Genomic DNA, 25,839 nt, shown 5'->3' with positions numbered 1-25,839 from the left:
ATTCTTGGGCATATTCCTGAACGTACTACTTTGTTTTGAAAGAGGATGTAGTGTGTTTTGTACATTGTAAATTTCTTTACCTCTAAGCCCCGCCTGAACCGAGTTTATTTTGTCCAGTTTGGCATTACCCCAATCTAAAAGCCTCTTGAACAAATCATAAAATTAGCGACAGAAATACAACAAAAATATGAGAAAAAAGTAAAATAAATAAATAAAATAAAAAAACACATAAAGACCGAAAAAGTGTGGGGAAAAAACGAAACAATGAAAAAAGCTACTAAAAAAGTGAAGAAAAAAAAGACGAAACACAACAAAAATGTGACAAAAATGTGGCAAAAAATAAATCAAAATCATGACCAAAACTTGACAAAAAAGCGTAGGTCTTTAGCTTCCAAAAGCGCAGTGTTAAACCGCACTTAGAGCTGCCGACAGTCACGTTTTAATATATCACATGGAAAAAGTAGATGAACGAAATACATAAAAAATATCCCATTCCCACCGAAGTGTCCCGCTAGCCGTTAGTGGAATAAAAACGGGGAAAAGTTCATTTCCTGCTTTATATAAAATAACAAAGCCGACAAAATGATAAACTCTGTAGAACAAAACAAGACGGTTCGCCTCTTAAAAGCGTAAGAATTTTAAGTTTTATCATCAAACCTTGTAAAAAGTTAAGTCATTTTCACGGCTGCTGAGTCGGTGTGTAGCTAGCTAACTTAGGCTATGCTAATTAGCTAAGCTAGCTAAAGTTTTTGGGTGATATTCTTGGGCATATTCCTGAACGGACTGCTTTGTAGAGGATGTAGTGTGTTTTGTACATTGTAAATTTCTTAATCTCTAAGCCCTGAGCTTATTTTGTCCAGTTTGGCATTACCCTAATCTAAAAGCCTCTTGACAAAATCATAAAATTAGCGACAGAAATACGAAAAAAAGAAAGAAAAAAAAGACGGAAAAAAAAAGACGAAAAAAAAGTGACAAAAATATGAGAAAAAAGTTAAAAAAAGAAAATAATATTAAAAGAGTTAATATAAATAAAATGTAAATAAAAAAAACATAATGACCGAAAAAGTTTGAAAAACAAAACAAATAAAAAAGCTACTAAAAAACTAAAAAAAAAAGACGAAGCGCAACAAAAATGTGACAAAAACGCTTCAAAAATGTGGTAAAAAATAAACACAAATCATGACCAAAACTTGACAAAAAAAGCACAGGTCTTTAGCTTCCAAGCACCAGTCGAGAAGCTTTTAGATTTGGGTAAAGCAGAACTGGAGAAAATGTGCTTGGTTGAAGAGATTAAATATTACATGGTTGTGTCTCAGCCAATCCAGTCAGAAAGCAGAATTACACAAATTCCACAGTTACCATGGAGATCCGCCATCTTTGCAGCTGTTAGCATAACATTAGCATAAAAAGTGTAGCTGCTGAGTTACTGCTGGTAAATACATCTAACTCACTGTGGTGTCCAAGTGTTTTAATGTGTTTTAACTCCAGTATTTTTACTTTTAAAATCTCTATTAGTTTACAATTGTTTCAAATCCCATAATGCTTAGCGATATGACATCACATTCCCGAACTCTATAGTTTTGGCCTTTTTGTTGCATGACTCTCACATGTGCAGCTTTAAGCACATGAACATAGGGCTGCTCGATTATTGAAAAAATAATAATCACGATTATTTTTGTCATAATTGAAATCACGATTATTCAAACGATTATTTGTTGCCTTTAAAAAAATCCATCAAAAAAGTGACAAAAATCCAGAAAAAACATGACAAAAATCCATCAAAAAAATGACAAAAATCCATCAAAAAAAGTGACAAAAATCCATCAAAAAAATGACAAAAATCCATCAAAAAAATACAAAAATCCATCAAAAAAATACTAAAATCCATCAAAAAAAGACAAAAATCCATCAAAAAAATGGCAAAAATCCAGCAGAAAAAAGACAAAAATCCATCAAAAAAATGACAAAAATCCAGCAGAAAAAAGACAAAAATCCATAAAAAAAAATGACAAAAATCCATCAAAAAAGTGACAAAAATCCATAAAAAAATGACAAAAATCCATCAAAAAAATGACAAAAATCCAGCAGAAAAAAGACAAAAATCCAGCAGAAAAAAGACAAAAATCCATTAAAAAAAATGACAAAAATCCATCAAAAAAAGTGACAAAAATCCAGCAAAAAAATGACAAAAATCCAGCAAAAAAAGAGACAAAAATCCAGCAGAAAAAAGACAAAAATCCAGCAAAAAAGTGACAAAAATCCAGCAAAAAAGTGACAAAAATCCAAAAATTAAAAATTAGGAAAAAAAATGTTAAAAAAAAAAATATTGAAAAAAAATAAAATAAAAATTAAAAAAAATTTGAAAAAAATATATAATCGATTTTTTGCGATTTTGCTAATTTTGTAATCGTTTACTGTTGGAATCGAAATCGTAATCGAATTTCGATTATTTGCACAGCCCTACATGAACAGCTTTTAAATTAAGCTGTAGCATATTTTTAAGCTTCCTACAAGCATTCACGGTAAGTTTACTCCATTAACACGTCCTCAAGCGGCATCACTTTATGTGGTTAAAATAAATGTTTGAGAAAGTACAATCTGCGTACACCTTTCATAGCCAAGTGAATAATCAATTAATCGTAAAAACAACCATCAAATGAATCGACTACCAAAATAATCGGTAGCTCCAGGCCAAAATTGTCAAGTATCTACAAACGAATCTGCTCGAAGTCATGTGGCTATTTTACTGTGTTACGCCATGGTTACTGCCCTATGCACTATGTCAACAATGTTTCCTAATAGGGCTGTGCAATTAATCGAAATTCGATTACGATTTCGATTACAACAATAAACAATTACAAAATTAGCATAATCGCAAAAAATCGATTATAATTTTCTTTTTGAATTATTATTATATTTTTTCAATTTTTTTTTTTCTAATTTGTAATTTTTGGATTTTTGTCTTTTTTTTGATGGATTTTTGTCATTTTTTTTGCTGGATTTTTGTCACTTTTTTGATGGATTTTTGTCTTTTTTTTGATGGATTTTTGTCTTTTTTTGATGGAAAAAAAGACAAAAATCTTTTATTTGATGGATTTTTGTCTTTTTTTTTGATGGATTTTTGTCTTTTTTTTAATGGATTTTTGTCTTTTATTTGATGGATTTTTGTCCTTTTTTGATGGATTTTGTCTTTTTTTTGATGGAATTTTGTCACTTTTTTGATGGATTTTTGTCATTTTTTTGCTGGATTTTTGTCCTTTTTTGATGGATTTTTGTCTTTTTTTTAATGGATTTTTGTCACTTTTTTGATGGATTTTTGTCACTTTATTGATGGATTTTTGTCTTTTTTTTTGCTGTATTTTTGTCTTTTTTTTTATGGATTTTTGTCTTTTTTGTTGATGGATTTTTGTCACTTTTTTGATGGATTTTTGTCATTTTTTGGATGGAATTTTGTCACTTTTTTGATGGATTTTTGTCCTTTTTTTGATGGATTTTTTAAAGGCAACAAATAATCGTTTGAATAATCGTGATTTCAATTATGACAAAAATAATCGTGATTATTATTTTTTCAATAATCGAGCAGCCCTATTTCCTAATGTTCTCTTCTGTGTTGTAGGGAATCGAGGCGTTCTTCTTCAAGCAGCGGGAGTAACAATTATGTCGCAGGGTCGAGTGTTGGATCTCCCATCATTAGAAAGCCCATAAGTATTAGATCCAAGAGCAAACAGACCAACCACAGTCCGAGCAAAGGGAGAAAGATCAAGGCGAGTAACCAACCGGCTCAGCAGTATCATTTGTCTTCATGTGTGTAGCATCATCATATGTAGGCAGTGCAGAATTCTAATGCCTTGATATTTCGGTGTCTCTGTTGTAGGGCTGCTCGATTATTGAAAAAATAATAATCACGATTATTTTTGTCATAATTGAAATCACGATTATTCAAACGATTATTTGTTGCCTTTAAAAAATCCAGCAAAAAAAAGACAAAAATCCAGCAAAAAAATGACAAAAATCCAGCAAAAAAAGTGACAAAAATCCAGCAAAAAAGTGACAAAAATCCATCAAAAAAGTGACAAAAATCCATCAAAAAAATGATAAAAATCCAGCAAAAAAAGTGACAAAAATCCATCAAAAAAGTGACAAAATTCCATCAAAAAAAGACAAAAATCCATCAAAAAAGTGACAAAAATCCATCAAAAAAGTGACAAAATTCCATCAAAAAAAGACAAAAATCCAGCAAAAAAAGTGACAAAAATCCATCAAAAAAGTGACAAAATTCCATCAAAAAAAGACAAAAATCCAGGAAAAAAGTGACAAAAATCCAGCAAAAAAAGACAAAAATCCATCAAAAAAGTGACAAAATTCCATCAAAAAAAGACAAAAATCCATCAAAAAAGTGACAAAAATCCATCAAAAAAGTGACAAAAATCCATTAAAAAAAGACAAAAATCCATCAAAAAAGTGACAAAAATCCATTAAAAAAAGACAAAAATCCATCAAAAAAGTGACAAAAATCCAAAAATTAAAAATTTGAAAAAAAAAATTTGAAAAAAATGTTTGAAAAAAATGTTTGAAAAAAAATTAATAATAAAAAAAAAAAAAAATGAAATAAATATATATAATCGATTTTTTTGCGATTATGCTAATTTTGTAATCGTTTACTGTTGTAATCGAAATCGTAATCGAATTTCGATTAATTGCACAGCCCTACTCTGTTGCAGATATTGGATGCTGACGGGGAAGTCGTGACTCCTCGGCCGCTCACTCACTCAGACCGAGGCGCCAAACGCTCCCTTTTCTTCTTGGAGGAACTGAAAGAACAGTTCCTCGGCAGCAGCTCCACATCAGACACGGACTTAGGCAGATCAGACGTCCCCTCTCGGCATTCTGTTACAAAGTAAAGCCCGGCACGCACTCAGTTTTACCTCCTAATGTGGCTTTAAAGGGGCTGGATGCAAGCTGGCCATTTTATGCTCACTGCCGCCACCTCAGGTCATACGTGTAACTGCAGCTTCTGTATTAAAGCTCGTGCATGACGACAATTCGGACCCGAAGTAACAGCTTTTTGAGTGGGATTTTAGAGGCAGTTGAACAGGTCTGAGCTCATTCTACACATTAGGACATGGCTGGAACATGTAAGGGGGGGAAATACTTACCTTTAACATTTTTAAACTCGGTGTAGTCCCTTTAAGACAGAGATATGATGTAAAAATGACTTGTATGACCACGTTGTGAAGTTGATCCTTCTTCTGAAACATGCCTAGAGCTGTGGTTTGTGTTTCATTCATGTCTAAGTAATTTAATTTACCTAATTTACTCAATTCTTCCTTCACCAACTTCAGGAAGCCTCCATTGATTTAATCTGGGAATGCAAACGGACACATTAACCCCTTAACTCCCACCTGAACCAAGCACATTTTCTCCAGTTTGGCTTTACCCCAATCCAAAAGCTTCTGGGAAAAAGCTGTGAAAATAGCAACAAAACTGAGACGAAAACAAGGATGGAAATGTGACAAAAAAGTGACGAAAACATTGACAAAAAAGAAAACAAAAACAAAAAATTGACAAAAAATGATCAAAAAATGACAAAAATGTGATTAAAAAAAGACGAAAAAAATGACAAAAAAATTACCAAAATTTGACCAAAAAAATCCAAAAAATGACAAAAATGTGATAAAAAATGTGACAAAAAATGATAAAAAATTGATTAAAAAAATGACAAAAAAACAAAAAAATTGACCAAAAAATGATCAAAAAATGACAAAAATGCGATAAAAAATGACGAAAAAAATGACAAAAAAAATTACCAAAATTTGACCAAAAAACAAACAAAAAAATAACAAAAATGTGATAAAAATGTGACAAAAAATGATAAAAAAAATTGATTTAAAAAAACAAAAAATTGACCAAAAAATTGACCAAAAAATTGACAAAAAAATGATCAAAAAATGACAAAAATGTGAAAAAAAATAACGAAAAAATTGACAAAAAATTGACAAAAAAATGACAAAAATGTGACAAAAAAATGACAAAAATGTGACAAAAAATGACAAAAAAGTTACAAAAATGAATTGAATGCCCAACAAAAAAATGATGGAATCTGATGACGTAAGGAAAAAGATCCTCTCGGTTCAGGCGGGAGTTAAGAGGTTAAATAAATAAAAAACTTTTATATTCAGTTATTGAATTTTCGGACTGTACAACAAATCTAAAGAATATTTAAATACATTTTTTCAGTCACATTTCTTTTTGCAGCTCTTTGTTTGTCGACAAGGCTACAACCCAAGGCACCACCGGCTCCCTGAGTTTGGCGCCAGAGGAAAGTCTATCAGTTTTTGAATTGCAAAAACCCCCGAAGTTTCAACAGGGTGCGTGTGCCGTTTTATTGAAACCATCTCCGCTGGAGCCAGACACTGAGCGCTGACGGGGTCCTCTTTGTTTGACAGAGGAAGCCGAGAGCGTGACAGAGGTGACTGAGGAAATGCTGGATGAGTCGGTGCACATTTGCCTGAGAGAGACAGAAACCATCCTCCTGTTGGACATCCCCTCACATGTGCTGCCCGACGACTCCGAGGACGCCGAGGAGATGAAGTGAGAAGATACTAGACAGTGCACTTGGAGGTTTTCCTTGTCCAAAATGTCACATGTTCTGCTAGGGCTGCTCGATTATTGAAAAAATAATCATCACGATTATTTTTGTCGTAATTGAGATCACGATTATTCAAACGATTATTTGTTGCCTTTAAAATCCAGCAAAAGTGAAAAAAATTACAAAAATGCATTAAAAAAAAGACAAAAATCCAGCAAAAAAATGACAAAGATCCATAAAAAAAAGACAAAAATCCAGCAAAAAAATGACAAAGATTAAAAAAAAAAGAGACAAAAATCCATCAAAAAAGTGACAAAAATCCAGCAAAAAAGTGACAAAAATCCAGCAAAAAAAGACCAAAATCCAGCAAAAAAAATGACAAAAATCCAGCAAAAAAAAGACAAAAATCCAGCAAAAAAATGACAAAAATCCAGCAAAAAAAGACAAAAATCCAGCAAAAAAGTGACAAAAATCCATTAAAAAAAAGACAAAAATCCAGCAAAAAAGTGATAAAAATCCAGCAAAAAAAAGACAAAAATCCATCAAAAAAAGACAAAAATCCATTAAAAAAAAGACAAAAATCCAGCAAAAAAGTGACAAAAATCCAGCAAAAAAATGACAAAAATCCAGCAAAAAAGTGACAAAAATCCAGCAAAAAAGTGACAAAAATCCAGCAAAAAAAAGACAAAAATCCATAAAAAAAAAAGACAAAAATCCATCAAATAAGTGACAAAAGTCCATCAAAAAAGTGACAAAAATCCAGCAGAAAAAGACAAAAATCCAGCAAAAAAGTGACAAAAATCCAGCAGAAAAAAAGACAAAAATCCAGCAAAAAAGTGACAAAAATCCAAAAATAAAAAATTAGAAAAAAAATAAAATAAAATAAATTAGAATAAAAAAAAATAAAATTGAAAAAAATATTATAATCGATTTTTTGCGATTATGCTAATTTTGTAATCGTTTACTGTTGTAATCGAAATCGTAATCGAATTTCAATTAATTGCACAGCCCTATGTTCTGCCCCTCTCTCGGACTCATTCTCCCTTCCATCATCCACCTTGTCCTGGAAATCGAGAGCGGAAACATCCAATAAGCTCTGCCTCTGTCCCGCTGTTTCAGAGAGAGTAATCGGCGCTACATTGAGCTGTGTAAAGGCAAACCCGGAAATGAGAAATATGTGGAGCGAGAGATGCAGACTATGGACAACGCCTCCAAAACTACAGGCACCCAGACCACTGCAGATACGGGTTTGACTCTGAAAATCACACGCATTATCAGATTTAAAATGACATCACACAAAAATCTGCTTTCAAGAACGCGTATTCAGTCTCTGTTCTTCCCTCACAAACTAATAAAATGTGAAATTCAGTAATAAGATCTTACGCTTCAGATCAGGAGAATTCCTCAAAAAGATTCCCCCACCATTTTGTCAACTTTTTCTTCATTTTTTCAGCCTCAGTGGCGACAAGCTGGGACGTCTATGACTCGATGAATGAGTCGACCGCGGCTATGCAGGAGACAGACAATGCGAAGAAAAAGGTCAGAACTCTGAACGACAAAAAGAGGAGCCTCGAAAGTAACAGCACCACCGGTTCCAGTAAGTGGATACACAAGCCAGCTCAGTGTTGTTGTTCCTCTGTTCGTTTTTTATTGAAGGATTCCTATCATTGTGTGTGCAGCATCTACAGGCAGCACGGCTTACAGCTCACTGCCCGACCTTCGGTTTAATCTGCATGGACCAGAACCTCAGGCTGTGTTGAACTCGGAGCAGCTCCTTCACTCTCTGCAGATCACGGAGAGGAACGTCGTGGCAAACATCTACAAGAACAAACTGGCCATCTATAAAGGGCTGGCCATACTGACGGGTAATATTGGGCATTATCATATGGTGCAACGTAGTAACAGAAATATTTACTTTCTCACTGATCTTTCATTCACTAAAAAGTCAAATAGCCCTCAATTCAGTTCTTGTCCTCTGGATGCATAAAAACACAAATTGAGAGAGGGGCACATTGCATTTAACAAAACCAATGATGATTTAAACACGCAAACTACATTACATACTGACACAGCCATTTTCTCCCCCATTAATTAACCTCTTAACTCCCGCCTGAACCGAGAGGATCTTTTTCCTCACGTCAGCACATTTTTTTTCCAGCATTTTTTTGTTGGGTATTCAACTCATTTTTGTAACTTTTTTGTCATTTTTTGTCACATTTTTGTCATTTTTTTGTCCATTTTTTGTCATTTTTTTTTTGTATTTTTATCACATTTTTGTCACATTTTTGTAATTTTTTTGTAATTTTTGTGTCAATTTTTTGTCATTTTTTTTTTTTATCACATTTTTGTCACATTTTTGTAATTTTTTTGTAATTTTTGTGTCAATTTTTTGTCAATTTTTTTTTTTTTTATCACATTTTTGTCACATTTTTGTCATTTTTTTTGTTTTTGTTTTTTTCATTTTTTTGTCAATTTCTTGTGACATTTTTGCCACTTTTTCATCAATTTTTCTTCACTTTTTTGTCAATGTTTTCTCACTTTTTTGTCACATTTTTGTAATTTTTTAGTCCTTTTTTTTTTTTTTTTTTTATCACATTTTTGTCACATTTTTGTCATTTTTTTGTCATTTTTTTGTCACATTTTTGTCATTTTTTCTTCCATTTTTTGTCAATTTTTTGTTTTTTGTTTTTTTAATTTTTATCAAATTTTTGCCACTTTCTCATCAATTTTTCGTCACTTTTTTGTCACATTTTTGTAATTTTTTCAAATTTTTTCGTCAATTTTTTGTCAATTTCTTGTGACATTTTTGCCACTTTTTCATAAATTTTTCGTCACATTATTGTCAATGTTTTCTCACTTTTTTGTCACATTTTTGTAATTTTTTTGTCAATTTTTTGTATTTTTTTGTATTATTTTTATCACATTTCTGTCACATTTTTGTAATTTTTTTGTAATTTTTTTGTCAATTTTTTGTATATTTTTTTAAAATTTTTATCACATTTTTGTCACATTTTTGTCATTTTTTCTTCAATTTTTTGTCAATTTCTTGTGACATTTTTGCCGCTTTTTCATCAATTTTTTGTCACTTTTTTGTCACATTTTTGTAATTTTTTCAAATTTTTTCGTCAATTTTTTGTCAATTTCTTGTGACATTTTTGTGACATTTTTGACACTTTTTCATCAATATTTCGTCACATTTTTGTCAATGTTTTCTCACTTTTTTTGTCACATTTCCATCATTGTTTTCGTCACAGTTTTGTTGCTATTTTCACGGATTTTCCAGAAGCTTTTGGATTGGGGTAAAGCCAAACTGGAGAAAATGTGCTCGGTTCAGGCGGGAGTTAAGGGGTTAAGCAGGGAAGCCCCGCTGAAATCCAGAATCTCCTTTTCAGGGGAGTTCTGGCCCCAGAGGAAACCCTATAGTACATGTTTTTGATATGTATCCTTTGTAAACCTGTATTTGTTTGGTCAGACACAGATGAACAAACCCTTCTGAGATCTGGGTCAGATCCCAGCTGCACAGAGGCAAGTGTCCCGGAGCAGCAGGACGAGGAGTCTCTGCTGAAGCCTGCTCTCGACCTGCTCTGGTCGTTCAGCTGTGAACTCACCGCGGGCTGTGAGGCCACCAGCATCTCCTGGCACAAGCAGAACACTGTGAGACTGAGAGATCATTTTTATGGTTACAAACAATGAAATCACACAGGCTATAATTATTTGAGTCTTTATAGAAAGTATAACAGAGGTTCCCAGACTTTTACGACCCCCTAAATTACCATGCGAGCAATTAGAGACCCCCACGGTTAACAAAGAAAAGATTTTGCAGTCCAACCTTTTTTCCCCAAATGCAAAATGTTTTGATTATGAATTATGTTCAATTCAGTGTCAATACCTTCTTTTCCAAGTTCCTTTTTGTATCTTGAACTCATCTTGGGACCTCCACTCTATGGCCTGCCACTCCCACTTAAACAGGCCACCGTTTTTCCATACTAACATATGTTCTTACCTGAGCTTAGACGAGTTGATACTGGTTTGTGTGGAAGAGCCTGGTCGCTTCCAACTTCACCCCCATTTGGAGCTATAGGAATATACTGGGAGAGGCCAAATGCTAGCAACATCTTTGGTCGATTTGCCTGAATGAGGGCACGCACAAAGACCAGATAGTTACGTATCAACTCGTCTAAGCTCAGGTAAGAACATATCTCAGTATGGAAAACGGTGGCCTGTTCCTTTAAGATAAGATGAGATGAGATGGTACCTTATTGATCTCACAGATGGAGAAATTGCATTCGATGAGGAGCATCCGGCAGCAGCACCATTCAGTGGCACCACTCTTTTTCCACTCTTTTTTTTTCTTTGGTGAAAGATGGTTGTGTCGCGGCCGCCATCTTCACTGTTTTGGTCACAGGAGGAGCACTGGTTGATGGGAAATCCGTAGACGATGACCACGGCGGTGGAGCTCTTGCGCTTGGCCACGATGTTCTTGGCCACACAGGTGTAGTTGGCCGTGTGGGACAGACGCGCCTGCTTGATGATCAGGTTGTGTCCACGGTGATGTAGAAGTTCCTGTCCTCGGCCGGGTCCATGATCTCGTTGTCCTGCACGTGACTGGGGCGAGTCCCCACACTGAACGTAGATCTGGATTCCACTCGAAATCATAAGACTTTTCTTGAGTTCTTTTTGTCTTTATTTTGATTTTCTTCGTTAAAAGCAGGTGAAAAACCTTGGAATTAAACACAAAAGAAACATTGTGTAAGTAATATGTACAATACTCATATACAGCAGTATTCCAAGTCTTCTTTACAACATACTGTTTCACATCTTCTAAATACTTTTGCAGCATGGAATTATATTTTAATATACAGATTTTAATTTATGAATGAAGTGGTTTTAGAATTTATCTTCAATTGATTTTAGCTTAAATGTTTAATACAAATAATTAAACTAATATTTACACACATGAATTTGCTAATGCTACTACTTTACTTTCGTATCTTAAACCCAAATCATCATTCACTGGGTGCACATTCCACTCAAACCACCATGTGTATATTTACATTCAAGACGATACAATAAATTAATATTATGTAGAAGCGTATGCATTATTTCCGAGCGCTCATGAACGCCCCGTTCGTAGCACAACAGACAGCCCCAGGTAGCGCACACACACCCAAGAGTTCATGCACATGATGGGCTTTCCGGCCGTTTCTCCAGCGCTTTGTTTGTAGGTACTCGGTTCGGCACAGCTTTGAGAGTTTATAGTTTGAGTTTGTTGATTGCCTCACACCACCGTAGCGTCTTCTTTGCCTCAGTGCTCCACAGTGGAGAGAAAGTGTCCGTCCCTTTACTAACTCCGGGTGTGCGCAAATTGATTAGAAATCAGTTCCGCCTGGGTCTTGCGGGGAGGGGCGGGGCCGCACGCGATCCGACGAAACAGCCACTCCACCCGCATGACCTTGGAGGATGGAGAAACTGTAGCTGCCCTCTGTCTCCTCTGATCATCTGAAATGGTGCACCGCCTCCTGGGCTTGTCCCCGTCTCAGAGCGTGGTGTCCTGCACTGGTCAGCTCCACCTCGTCCTTCCTCTTCCTCCTGCACAGCTCCCTCCACAGTCTATCACCATCTCCTCGTTGGTCCCTTTTGTTGTTTCCTGTAGCTCCTCTTGTGACGCCGCCTCCGTGCTGCAGGTGTGGGGGTTCTCGGTGCCTCTTCACTGTTCAGTGTCTCAGAAGAAGATGTTTGTAGATCTCAAATGGGTTTAGCTGATGAGCTAGCAGTTTGTTTACCTTCAAAAAGCTGCTTTCTTCAGGACCATTTTGGACTCTCAAAGTAAACAAATCCACCAAACCTCCACAAAAACACGGTAAAGACGTACAAAAGTATCCAGAAAAACAACGTGGTTCGCTGAAAAAGGCAAACAGGAGAGAGGGAGGTCACTTCCTGTTTTAAACTACTGACATATACAATACAAACCTGATAGACCTGCAGTTTATGCTTCTACAAGCCGGTGGAATGTGATTCTTATTTCAATTTTCTTCATCCTTTTATATTATTGATGTCTTCCCTCAGACATCAATGCTCTTATATGTGCTTAAACTATGCATTGTGAACTGAAGCTTTAAATTTAAACATAAATCTTATTGGAAATGCAATAGCCATTAGAAAAATTGCATTATTCTTCCCAAAATGTCGCTGTCCATGTTTCAGGACATTCTGGCCGTCGGCTACAACAGCTCTGCCCACAGCAGGAACACACCGGGGCTCATCTGCGTCTGGTCTCTCAAAAACATCAAGGTAGGAAAAGCATCAGTCATTTTTTTAAGTACATAACACCCTCTCATGTGCTGCCCTCTAGTGGCCGGAGCGCGTCATCTACAGCCACAGCGCAGTGACCACCGTGGACTTCTCCCCGAACGTCCCGGCTCATCTGGGAGTGGGGATGATGGACGGCACCGTGGCCATCTACAACGTGCAGGACGGGCGCTGTGTGGCGAGCAACTCGTGAGTGAAACGACGGGAGATTCAGCTGCGGAGAAAGGGGATCACGTTTTTACATGCACAGAGGAGAGTAGGGCTGCTCGATTATTGAAAAAATAATAATCACGATTATTTTTGTCATAATTGAAATCACGATTATTCAAACGATTATTTGTTGCCTTTAAAAAATCCATCAAAAAAGTGACAAAAATCCAGCAAAAGTGAAAAAAAAATCCAGCAAAAAAAAGACAAAAATCCAGCAAAAAAGTGACAAAAATCCAGCAAAAAAGTGAAAAAAATCCAGCAAAAGTGAAAAAAATCCAGCAAAAGTGAAAAAAATCCAGCAAAAAAATGACAAAAATCCATTTAAAAAAAAGACAAAAATCCAGCAGAAAAAAGACGAAAATCCATTAAAAAAAAAAGACAAAAATCCATAAAAAAAGTGACAAAAATCCATCAAAAAAATTACAAAAATCCAGCAGAAAAAGACAAAAATCCAGCAAAAAAGTGACAAAAATCCAAAAATTAAAAATTAGAAGAAAAAAAATTGAATTTAAAAAAATAAAAAATAATAAAATAAAATAAAAAAATTATAATCAATTTTTTGCGATTATGCTAATTTTGTAATCGTTTACTGTAGTAATCGAAATCGTAATCGAATTTCGATTAATTGCACAGCCCTAGAGGAGAGTACTGGTTTCTCTTAGCAATAAAAAGGATTCCTATTGTTTAAAAATGGGCAATTTTAAGATTCTATAGAGTATATGGGTAGGGCTGGGTACTGTTACATGTTTGGTTTTTGATACTGACACCTGAACAATACTTTTTCCGACGCTTATGCCAAAGTATTGCCAAAGTATTTGTCATCTTCAACCAGAAAACAGAACAATAACGTGTGGCAGATCTGCAAAATAACAATAATGGGTTCATCGCCAATGTCAAGAAATGTGTGAAATATGGGGAATTATTTTGGAGGGGGAACAGGGAAAACATTAGGGGCAAAAATAAGAGAAAAAAGTGGGAAAACCAAAAAAATTGGGGCAAAAATAAGAAAAAAAAATTGGGTTAGGAAAAAAATTGAAGTAATTGATTTGTAGGACATTTTTTGGGGGGAAAAATCATTAATTTGAGCTGAGACAACCAAGTCACTTCCTGTAATACGTTCCCTGGACCAACAGCCTCAAAGCTTAGGTCTAAAGATATACAATTCTTTTTTCTTCTTTTGATACTGTTATTTTTCAATACCAGTGTTATCTAAACTGTTTTTTCGATACCAGACTCGTATCGTTTAATACAGGGCTTCTCAACGTGGGGGTCGGGACCCACTAGGGGGTCGCGAGACAAATTTGGGGGGTCGCCAGAGCATGTAGATAAAATATGTATTTTAATATTATTATTATGGTGTTGTAGCAAACATGCTATTTTACCAGGGTGCCAATATTTGTTCTAAATTTAATTCATTTTTGTTTTTAGCCATTGTTTTTTCTTTGTTTTTTAAGAGTTGTAAAGGTTTAACCTCTTTACTCCCGCCTGAACCGAGAGGATCTTTTTCCTCATGTCATCACATTTGTTTTCCATCATTTTTTTGTTGGGTATTCAACTCGTGATTGTAACTTTTTCATAATTTTTTTGTCATTTTTAGTAATTTTTTTGTGAATTTTTTGTAATTTTTTTTTTGTCTTTTTTGTCAAATTTTTTGGTCATTTTTTGTCAAATTTGTATCAGATTTTTGTCATTTTTTTGTCAAATTTATGTCAATTTTTTGACATTTTTTTTGTCAATTTTTGTCAATTTTTTGTCACTTTTTCGTCAAATTATTTGCATTTTTTTGTCAAATTCTTATCACTTTTTCGTCCATTTTTTCTACATTTTTCGTCCATTTTTTTCTAAATTTTTCACCAATTTTTTTAAAAAATTTTGTCCATTTTTTAGCCATTTTTTTTTCAATTTTTCAAAAAATTTTTGTCAATTTTTTAGCCATTTTTTTGTCACTTTTTTGTCCATTTTTGTCAAATTTTTGTCCATTTTTGTCATTTTTTCGTCCATTTTTTGTCACTTTTTTGTCCATTTTTGTCAAAATTTTGTCCATTTTTTTGTCCATTTTTTCGTCCATTTTTTCGTCCATTTTTTCTACATTTTTCGTCAAATTTTTCTCACTTTTTTCTCAAATTTTTCTCACTTTTTTTGTAATTTTTTTGTCAATGTTTTCTCACTTTTGTCACATTTCCATCATTGTTTTCGTCTCAGTTTTGTTGCTATTTTCTCATCTTTTTTCCAGAAGCTTTTGGATTGGGGTAAAGCCAAACTGGAGAAAATGCTCTCGGTTCAGGTGGGAGTTAAGGGGTTAATGTCCCTGTTTTTCCCACGGTCTGACCCGGGTGGAGGTCACGATCCTAATTAACTGTTATAATGGGGGTCGCGGCTCCGAAAGGTTGAGAACAACTGGTTTAATAGTACCCAGCCCTAATGTGACATTTCACTCCATAAAACGTGGTTAATAATCTGCTTCAAATGGACGTTGCGATGCCTTTGCTGTTCCACTGTTTATTCCCTTTGCCGGCCTCAAAGTAACAGGCACAGAACACAGCGCAGCATTGAGAGGTATTTATCTGAAGTACAGTTAGGGCTGTGCAATTAATCGAAATTCGATTACGATTTCGATTACAACAGTAAACGATTACAAAATTAGCATAATCGCAAAAAATCGCTTATAATTTTTTTTTTCAATTTTTTTCTTTTTTCTTTTTTTTCCTAACCCTTTTAATGGATTTTTGTCATTTTTTTGCTGGATTTTTGTCTTTTTTCTGCTGGATTTTTGTCATTTTTTTGCTGGATTTTTGTCTTTTTTTGCTGAATTTTTGTCATTTTTTGCTGGATTTTTGTCTTTTTTTGCTGGATTTTTGTCTTTTTTTGCTGGATTTTTGTCATTTTTTGCTGGATTTTTGTCTTTTTTTGCTGGATTTTTGTCTCTTTTTTAATGGATTTTTGTCATTTTTTGATGGAATTTTGTCACTTTTTTAAATGGATTTTTGTCTTTTTTTAATGGATTTTTGTCATTTTTTTGATGGATTTTTGTCACTTTTTTAAATGGATTTTTGTCTTTTTTTTGCTGGATTTTTGTCACTTTTTTGATGGATTTTCGGCTTTTTTCTGCTGGATTTTTTTCATTTTTTTGCTGGATTTTTGTCTTTTTTCTGCTGGATTTTTGTCATTTTTTGCTGGATTTTTGTCTTTTTTTGCTGGATTTTTGTCACTTTTTTGCTGGATTTTTGTCATTTTTTGCTGGATTTTTGTCTCTTTTTTGATGGATTTTTGTCATTTTTTTGATGGATTTTTGTCATTTTTTTGATGGATTTTTGTCATTTTTTTGATGGATTTTTGTCATTTTTTGCTGGATTTTTGTCATTTTTTTGATGGATTTTTGTCTCTTTTTTTATGGATTTTTGTCATTTTTTTGCTGGATTTTTGTCACTTTTTTGATGGATTTTTTAAAGGCAACAAATAATCGTTTGAATAATCGTGATTTCAATTATGACAAAAATAATCGTGATTATTATTTTTTCAATAATCGAGCAGCCCTAAGTACAGTTACGTTGTTCTTGTCTTTGTAGTCACAGTTTTAACAAACACCAGGGCCGTGTGTGTCTGGTGAGTTGGAGCAAAGAGGTTCTAGTTTCTATTTCTGTGGACGGACTCATTAAATCCTGGCAAATGTGCTCCAAACACTTCGAATGCAGAGGTACCGATAAACAATAACATAACGGACACATGCAGTTTGTTACACGTTTATATATGATCTGCCTTTTGCTTTTCTGTCCCAGAGCTTTTTCAGCTCAGAACCGTGAGAGACGGTAAGAAGGAGCCGGCCGCGAGCAAAAAGAATGACATGGGAGACGTGTCTGCTGGACTCTGCTTCCATTTCCACCCGGCGGTAAATTCAACTTCACAGCACACAGCAAGCACTTAAAGAGGTTCCAACCGGATCTCATTGTGAAAAGAGCCGGATCTTTTATTTAGTCTATTTTACCCAGAACTCCCCAGAACGAACAGAAGAATCAGCCTGACGATGGAGCAACACAAGTGAAAGCACTTTGCACTACAGTTAGGCTAAATGCACTAAAAATTAGTTTCACCCTTTTTTTTTTTAGTTGTGGCGCAAGATTTTGTTCACAAACAAGTTTTACAAAGCGTGTATAGAGGTCGGCAAGTTCTCTCGGTGGAGCCGGTTTTCTTCATCGTCAAAAGACCAAGGGCCAGACCCTCCAATTGAAGCAATTGAAGTTGTAGTGGCTATTTGTCCATAAACTTAAATCAAAAACAAAAGGTCCAATTTCTCAAATGGCCACTGAGGCTGCGTCGTGACTTTGGGTTTACGCAGGGTAAGAGGCATCAAATCAACAATGTCCGTGCGGAAAAATGCGTTTCAGGAGGTTTATTCACAACAGTAAGCGAGCTCACAGACATTTCTGCTGCCTCTCTGTAGCTGGTAAAAAACCATATGCCCTCGCAGCCCGAGGTCCCTCCCACCTTGACCCACTTATGTACATCAACGAAAAGCCAATAGTGACCAATAAACAACAACGGAAATAATTATCTAAATTAGCGGAAATATCAAACAAGAAATAATACGCATAAATGCAAAATAAGCGAATTAACTTTAGCAAGAAAGAAAATAAATTAGACTATAACTTAACTTAAGCCTAAAATAAACAAAAGTACAAAATAGCTCCAACAGAAGTAAAGCATCACTTTCGACATATGCCAGTGTTGTGCATCATATACACTGGAAAAATGTCCATCTTAAATTAAATAAATGACTTAAAATCACTCGAATAAAGTTTTTTTATGCTAAATTTCAGTCGGAACTAATCTAAGATCAGATAAAAAATGCTAATGCTAATGGAACAAATAGAAATCCCACTGGAAATCAAACAAATTATCTTTTACTGTGAAAATTATTTATTTTTCACTTGAAATTATCCCAAAAAATTAACCTGGCTAACACCAGGCTGCTTTGTGCGCTCGAATTATTTGGAACTACACAACAGCCTGGGGACCATGGCCCAAATTTTCCGGTGGATTTGGGAACCAATCACAGAGCGAGGAGGGACGGCAAGACGATGACGCGCTATTCATATACGGAAGCTTGTAGTTTATTTACGGATAAAAAAAAAAAGTTTATTTACGGATCCAACGTGACAGCAGCAGACACGAGGGTATTTTTCGATCACGCTTTAGACCTTGTTCTAAATAATTTAGCTTAAAAGTTTACAGCGGGTGCGTCATACGTCATCTCATACGATGATATGATTGGCTGTGGCCTCGTGCAGACGCATGAGACTTTTTTTTTTTTTTTCGTATCGCCCAATAAACGACTATGGACGATCGTAAACCACACCTCTCCTACGAGAAAATGAATTGGTGTCACCAGACTAAATATCACTTGTGATTTTAGTCTGGGGTTAGCCAGGCTAACAAAAAATCTGAATTAAGAAAAAACTTGTGCTTGTACCGTTCCAATCCAAGAATATTTGTTTCTGCTCTAAGGCCAAATTTACTCCAACTTTAGATTTAATCCCTTTATTCAAGTAGATTTAAGTCATTTCTACCTGTAAATGAGTATTCCTTTAGGATTATGGCCTAAAAGGGTGAGCTCTGCTATTTGGTCTCATAATATTTCTCTAAATCATCTCGAGGGCCAGAGTTTGATGATGGAGGGCCGGTTTTGGCCCCCGTGCCTGACGTTGCCTACCCCTGTTCTAGTGTATATCAGTCCCATTGTAATTTTAGATTATTTAAATTTAAAAAGTGTGCCTTTTACCTTCTTTGAAATGGACTGATATTCAGATACCACAGTTTTACGTATTTCAATGTTATTAATTTCAATATTTAGAAGTTTTAAGTAGGGTTGCTCGATTATTGAAAAAAGTAATAATCACGATTATTTTTGTCATAATTGAAATCACGATTATTCAAACGATTATTTGTTGCCTTTAAAAAAATCCATCAAAAAAGTGACAAAAATCCAGCAAAAAAGTGACAAAAATCCATAAAAAAAAGACAAAAATCCAGCAGAAAAAAGACGAAAATCAATCAAAAAAGTGACAAAAATCCATCAACAAAATGACAAAAATCAATCAAAAAAGTGACAAAAATCCATCAAAAAAAAGACAAAAATCAATCAAAAAAGTGACAAAAATCCAACAAAAAAATGACAAAAATCAATCAAAAAAATGACAAAAATCCATCAAAAAAAAGTGACAAAAATCCATCAAAAAAAGACAAAAATCCATCAAAAAAAGACAAAAATCCATCAAAAAAATGACAAAAATCCATCAAAAAAAAGTGACAAAAATCCATCAAAAAAAGACAAAAATCCATCAAAAAAATGACAAAAATCCATCAAAAAAGTGACAAAAATCCAGCAAAAAAAATGACAAAAATCCAGCAAAAAAATGACAAAAATCAATCAAAAAAAAGACAAAAATCCATCAAAAAAGTGACAAAAATCCAGCAAAGAAATGACAAAAATCCAGCTGAAAAAGTGACAAAAATCCAGCAAAAAAGTGACAAAAATCCAGCAAAAAAGTGACAAAAATCCCCAAATTAAAAATTAGATCAATAAAAATTGAAAAAAAAAAAATTGAAAAAAAAATAATAATAATAATTTTTTGGCGATTATGCTAATTTTGTAATCGTTTACTGTTGTAGTCGAAATCGTAATTGAATTTCGATTAATTGCACAGCCCTAGTTTTAAGTGCAATTTTCTGTGGTAAATGTGATTTATCTATGTTGGACATCTTCATTTTTTGCAGTTGTTGGGCGTGTATTTAGCTGGGACCACTCAGGGCCTCATCCACATGTGCTCCTATTCCAGCAGGGACGATTCTCTGGAGAAATTTCGAAAACACCCTGTAAGTATAATGGTTTAACCACTGTAGACAAAGGACAGCCAGGCTCACTTGGTCTCGCCCCTGATGTCGCCCCTGTAGCGTCCCGTCAACAGTGTGGCGTGGTCGCCCTTCTCTCCGGACCTGTTCCTGAGCGGCTCCTCTGACGGGACGGTCCAGCTGTGGAGGCGGGACAGTCCCAGGCCGGTCCTGGGGCTCAGCTCCTCTGAGACCGCGGTCTTCGTGGTCTGCTGGTCTCCAAAATGGCCGACTGTGTTCGCCGCTCTGAAGGCCGAGCAGCTGGAGATGTGGGACCTCAAAACGAGCACGTGAGTAACAGCGGAATCCGGAAGGTGCACTTAACCTCTTAACTCCCGCCTGAACCCAGAGCATCTTCTCCAGTTCAGCTTTACCCAAATCCTGTAGGCCAGTGTAGCCTCATTTGAAAGCTAAGATCTACAAAACTCATCTGAATGGATCTTTTTCCTCACGTCATCAGATTTTTTTCCATCTTTTTTGGAGGGGTGTTCAACTCATTTTTGTAACTGTTTTGTCTTTTTTTTTTTTGTCTTTTTTTGTCACATTTTTGTCACATTTTTTGTCATTTATTTGTAATTTTTTTGTATTTTTCATGTCATTTTTTGGTAATTTTTTGTCATTTTCTTTGTCACATTTTTTGTCATTTTTTGTCATTTTTTGGTCAAATTTTTCTCACTTTTTTGTCACATCTTCATCATAAAATGGCTAACTTGCATCTAGCCCCTTTAAGAAAGACAGTAAAAGTTAAACTTTATTAATATTATTCTCAAAGAAATATATTTGCAGCACATTTACTGCAGAGTCGGATAAAGTAAAGTTAATTTCATTAACAAAGTGTAAGAAGAAAAAACTCAAATTACTATTTTTTACTATTTGTTTTATTATATTAATATGTATTGTTTTTATCAGCTGTTTGCTACTGATGGACAACTGAATTTCTCCTCGCAGGGATTAACAAAGTAGATAGATAGATAGATAGATAGATAGATAGATAGATAGATAGATAGATAGATAGATAGATAGATAGATAGATATAAAGTGCGAAAACATTGCCAAAAAATGACGAAAAAATGACAAAAATTAAACAAAAAAAAGACAAAACGTGACAAAAAAATTACAAAAATGTGACAAATAAATAACAAAAATATGATAAAAATTTGACCAAAAAATGTGGCAAAAATGTGACCAAAAAATGACCAAAAAAATGACAAAAAAATTACAAAAATGTGACAAAAAAGTGAGAAAACATTGACAAAAAAGTGACAAAAAATCGATGATAAAGTGGCAAAAATGTCACAAGAAATTGACAAAAAATGACGAAAAAATGACAAAAATGTGATAAAAATTTGACCAAAAAATTAAAAAAAAAATGACCAAAAAATGTGACAAAAATGTGATAAAAAATGACAATAAAATGACAAAAAAGTTACAAAAATGAGTTGAATACCAAACAAAAAAATGTCACAAAAATGTCACGAAATTGACAAAAAATTGACAAAAAAGTGACGAAAAATTGATGAAAAAGTGGCAAAAATGTGACAAAAATGTGACAAAAATGTGATAAAAAAAAAAAAAAGAAAAATACAAAAAAATGACAAAAAAATGACAAAAAAATGTGACAAAATGTGACAAAATGTGACAAAAAAGTTACAAAAATGAGTTGAATATCCAACAAAAAAATGATGGAAAAAAAATCTGATGCCGTGAGGAAAAAGATCCTCTCGGTTCAGGCGGGAGTTAAGAGGTTAAAGGTTTTCCCAAATGTTGAATTCTGTTTTCCTGTCAAACCTCTGCAGTCTGGACCCGGCCGTGGTGCTCGTCGCTCCTGAGTCCGCGGAGCTGACCTCCGTTCAGTTCTGTCCCGACACCGATGCTCTGGTCCTGGGAGACTCGCACGGAGAGGTGACCATCCATCAGCTCCGAAACTTCAGCCACAGCGGACAGGTAACGATCCGGCCGTTTACACACCTGTAAGTGAGGCGAGTAACGCTGCTTTGTCTTATAGGTGGTCAGGCTTGAGGATGTGATTTAACCTGTTTTAAACAATGCAACTGTGCTTAATGACCACTAGAGGGAACCATTTCTCCATTTTGTCAAAGTTTTCATGCACTGTTGAGTCTTCTCTGGCCTATTTCCCTTAATCTAATATTAAAATGATATTACAGAAAGACGCTGAACTTTGTGCCAGTTTTTTTATTGAGATGGATGAGGTAAAGTACAAGGCCGTGGGAACCCAGGGTGCTGAGAGCGCTGCAGCTCCCCCTGGTGGATAGTTTGTGAACTGCAGGTAATATTAACCTCTCAACTCCCACCTGAACCGAGCTCATTTTCTCCAGTTTGGCTTTACCCCAATCCAAAAGCTTCTGGAAAAAAGGTGTGAAAATAGCGAAAAAACTGAGACGAAAACAAGGATGAAAATGTGAAAAAAGCGAATTTGACAAAAAAATGCGAATAATTTGACGAGAAAGTGACAAAAAAATTACAAAAAAGTGAGAAAAAATTGACGAAAATGTGCGGAAAAATGGACGAAAAAGTGTTTTGAAAAAGAAAAAAAAATGTGAATAATTTTGATGAAAAAGTGGCAAAAAAGTCAAGAAAATTTGACAAAAAAGTGACAAAAAATTGACGAAAAAGTGATAAGAATTTGACAAAAAAATGCGAATAATTTGACGAGAAAGTGACAAAAAAATTAGAAAAAATTGAGAAAAGATTTACAAAAAAATGCGAAAAAATTGACAAAAAAATTAGAAAAAATTGACGAAAATGTGCGAAAAAATGGACGAAAAAGTGATAAGAATTTGACATAAAAATGTGAATAATTTTGACGAAAAAGTGGCAAATAGTCACGAAAATTTGAAAAAAATGAGTCGACTGCCCAACAAAAAAAGTGATGAATAAAATCTGACTTGAGGAAAAAGATCCATTTAGTTTTGTAGGTCTTTCAAATGAGGCGTTACACTGGCCTACAGGATTTGGGTAAAGCTGACCTGGAGAAAATGCTCTCGGTTCAGGCGGGAGTTTAATAAACAGGATTTATGCAGAAAAAGTATTTTGGGGGTAAACTTTGTCCCTCAGCGCCCCCTAACTAACATATCTTCCCACGGCTCTGGTAAAGTATTCAGGGTGGTAGTCAAAGTGGGACAGGTTGTGTGATGTGGTGGGACAGACTTGAGAAAGAGCAGCAGTGAAACGTTACATTTGCTATTTTAGGCCACAAAATATTCTAACCCAGAAAGTTAGTCCATTCAATATTGTAGATTTTATGCAAATGAGTGTGAATAATACATTTCTTATCCTTTTGAGCTAATTTCTGGCATTTTGTTTTACTTTTTTGTGTGAAATGTTAATGCAGAGAAGACATTTAACTTCACGCTAGTTAGATATCAACCATGAATCAAGACACATTTCTCCTACATCAGTGGTTCTCAACCTGGGGGTCGGGAGACAATTTTGGGGGGTCGCGAGATCATTTAGATAAAATAGCCATATTTTCATTAGCGTATTATCTGATATTTTATTGTAGCATGTGTTTGCTATTTTACCAGAGTGCCATTATTTGTTTGTAGTTTGATGAATTTCATTTTAGTCTTTTTTTTTTTTTTCAACCCCTTAACTCCCACCCGAACTGAGCACATTTTCTCCAGTTTGGCTTTACCCCAATGCCAAAAGCTTCTGGAAAACAATGATGGAAATGTGACAAAAAAGTGAGAAAACATTGATGAAAAAGTGACGAAAATGAGACAAAAAATGACAAAAATGTGACAAAAATTTGACAAAAAAATTACAAAAACTTGACAAAACTTGACCAAAAAATGACAAAAAAGTTACTAAAAAATGACAAAAAAGTGACAAAAATGTGACAAAAAAATGACAAAAAAGTTACTAAAAAATGACAAAAAAGTGACAAAAATGTGACAAAAAAATGACAAAAAAATGACAAAAAAATGACAAAAAATGACAAAAAAGTTACAAAAAAATGACCAAAAAGTTACAAAAAAATGACAAAAAAATTACAAAAAAGTTACCAAAAAATGAAAAAAAATTACAAAAATGTGACAAAAAATGACAAAAAAATGACAAAAATGTGACCAAAAAATGACAAAAAAGTTACAAAAAAATGACAAAAAAATGACAAAAAAGTGACAAAAAAGTGACAAAAAAATGACAAAAATGTGACAAAAAAATTACAAAAATGTGACAAAAAAAGTGACAAAAAAGTGACAAAAATGTGACAAAAAAATTACAAAAATGTGACAAAAATGAGTTGAATCCCCAACAAAAAAAGTATGGAAAAAAAATGTGCTGACGTGAGGAAAAAGATCCTCTCGGTTCAGGCGGGACTTAAGAGGTTAAGAATTATGTCGGCTACTATTTCCATTTCTCACGGTGTGACCCGAGCGGGGGTCACGAACCCCTTTTACTGTTAAAATGTGGGTTGCGGCGCCAAAAGCTTGAGAACCACTGTCCTACATGACCGTTTCAAGACAACTCTGACCCGTCCTCCACCTCTGCATTATCTGTGAGCTCTTCAGGAATGTCATTAAGTCACATGAACGTTGCAGCCTGTGGACTCCAGAATGGCCCAGAACAGAGCTCTCTTTGACACAGGGCCGCTTCCCCGTGTTCAGCTGCAGAAGTGGAGCGTTCAGGCAGACACAGATCTGCACAGACAAGCCCCGCATTCCTCAAACTGATCTAATGAACGACGGCTCAGGCTTTTCACGCTCCGGATTTATGACTCTTCAACGAGAGCCGGATCTTTGGGACTTGTTCATTTCAAAGAGCCGCTCAGAAGTGCTGAACGGTTAACTGTGCTCTTTCAGTTGCTGACTCTGCTGTAAGTCTACTCTCTAAAACGTCTTCTTACTATAAGAAAAATTGATGAAAAAGTGGCAAAAATGTCACAAGAAATTGACAAAAAATGACGAAAAAATGACAAAAATGCAACAAAAAAAAGACAAAACGTGACAAAAAAATGACAAAAATGTGATAAAAATTGGACAAAAAAATGACAAAAAAATGACAAAAATGTAACAAATAAATAACAAAAATATGATAAAAATTTGACAAAAAAATTACAAAAAATTTAACAAAAAATGTGACAAAAATGTGATCAAAAAATGACAATAAAATGACAAAAAAGTTACAGAAATGAGTTGAATACCCAACAAAAAAAATGTCACAAAAATGTCACAAGAAATTGACAAAAAATTTACGAAAAAATTTGAAAAAATTACAAAAATGTGACAAAAAAGTGAGAAAACATTGACAAAAAAGTGACGAAAAATTGATGAAAAAGTGGCAAAAATGTGACAAAAAAATGACCAAAATAATGACAAAAATGTGATAAAAATTCAACAACAAAAAATACTAAAAATTGACAAAAAAATGACAAAAAAAGTTACAAAAATGAGTTGAATACCCAACAAAAAAATGAGCTACGTACTTTAGAGCTACGTACTCAGGTGGCTCTAAAGTCGACGTGATGATCAGTAGAGGGGATGATGCCGCTCCCTCCGTCACTTTACATGGAGCTAGAGCTGGGAGATTCCCAAGGCCGTGGGAACCCAGGGTGCTGCAGGCAATATCAACCCCTTAACTCCCACCTGAACCGAGCACAGTTTCTCCAGTTTGGCTTTACCTCAATCCAAAAGCTTCTGGAAAAAAGGGGTGAAAATAGCAGCAAAACTGAGACGAAAACAAGGATGAAAATGTGAAAAAAGTGAGAAAACATTGACAAAAAAGTGACAAAAAATTTACAAAAAATGAACAAAAATTTGACGAAAAATTGAGAAAAATTTGAGGAAAAATTGAGGAAAAACTTTACAAAAAATACCAAAAAAGGA

The 25,839-nt window shown here is 34.5% G+C and overlaps 1 protein-coding gene across 1 annotated transcript; it reads left to right on the top strand.

Moving 5' to 3' along the window:
• Positions 1 to 3,608: 3,608 nt before the first annotated feature.
• LOC306965099 (dynein axonemal intermediate chain 4-like) lies at positions 3,609 to 24,802 on the top strand (the record flags this gene model as incomplete). The annotated part of the gene is made up of 16 exons (XM_079559343.1): positions 3,609 to 3,764; positions 4,722 to 4,897; positions 6,256 to 6,368; positions 6,447 to 6,591; positions 7,709 to 7,836; positions 8,043 to 8,186; positions 8,269 to 8,454; positions 10,062 to 10,243; positions 12,794 to 12,880; positions 12,942 to 13,087; positions 16,675 to 16,802; positions 16,885 to 16,994; positions 19,880 to 19,978; positions 20,057 to 20,283; positions 21,790 to 21,937; positions 24,602 to 24,802. Coding segments are annotated over 16 exons (2,376 nt in total), but the record flags the coding sequence as incomplete, so codon positions are not given.
• Between the last annotated feature and the right edge of the window lie 1,037 nt (positions 24,803 to 25,839).

This window comes from Gobius niger, assembly GCF_951799975.1.
Source record: "Gobius niger genome assembly, chromosome: 7".
Lineage (NCBI taxonomy): Eukaryota > Metazoa > Chordata > Actinopteri > Gobiiformes > Gobiidae > Gobius > Gobius niger.
The sequence above is the reverse complement of the archived record's forward strand: the minus strand, read 5'-3'. Positions and strand labels throughout refer to the sequence as shown.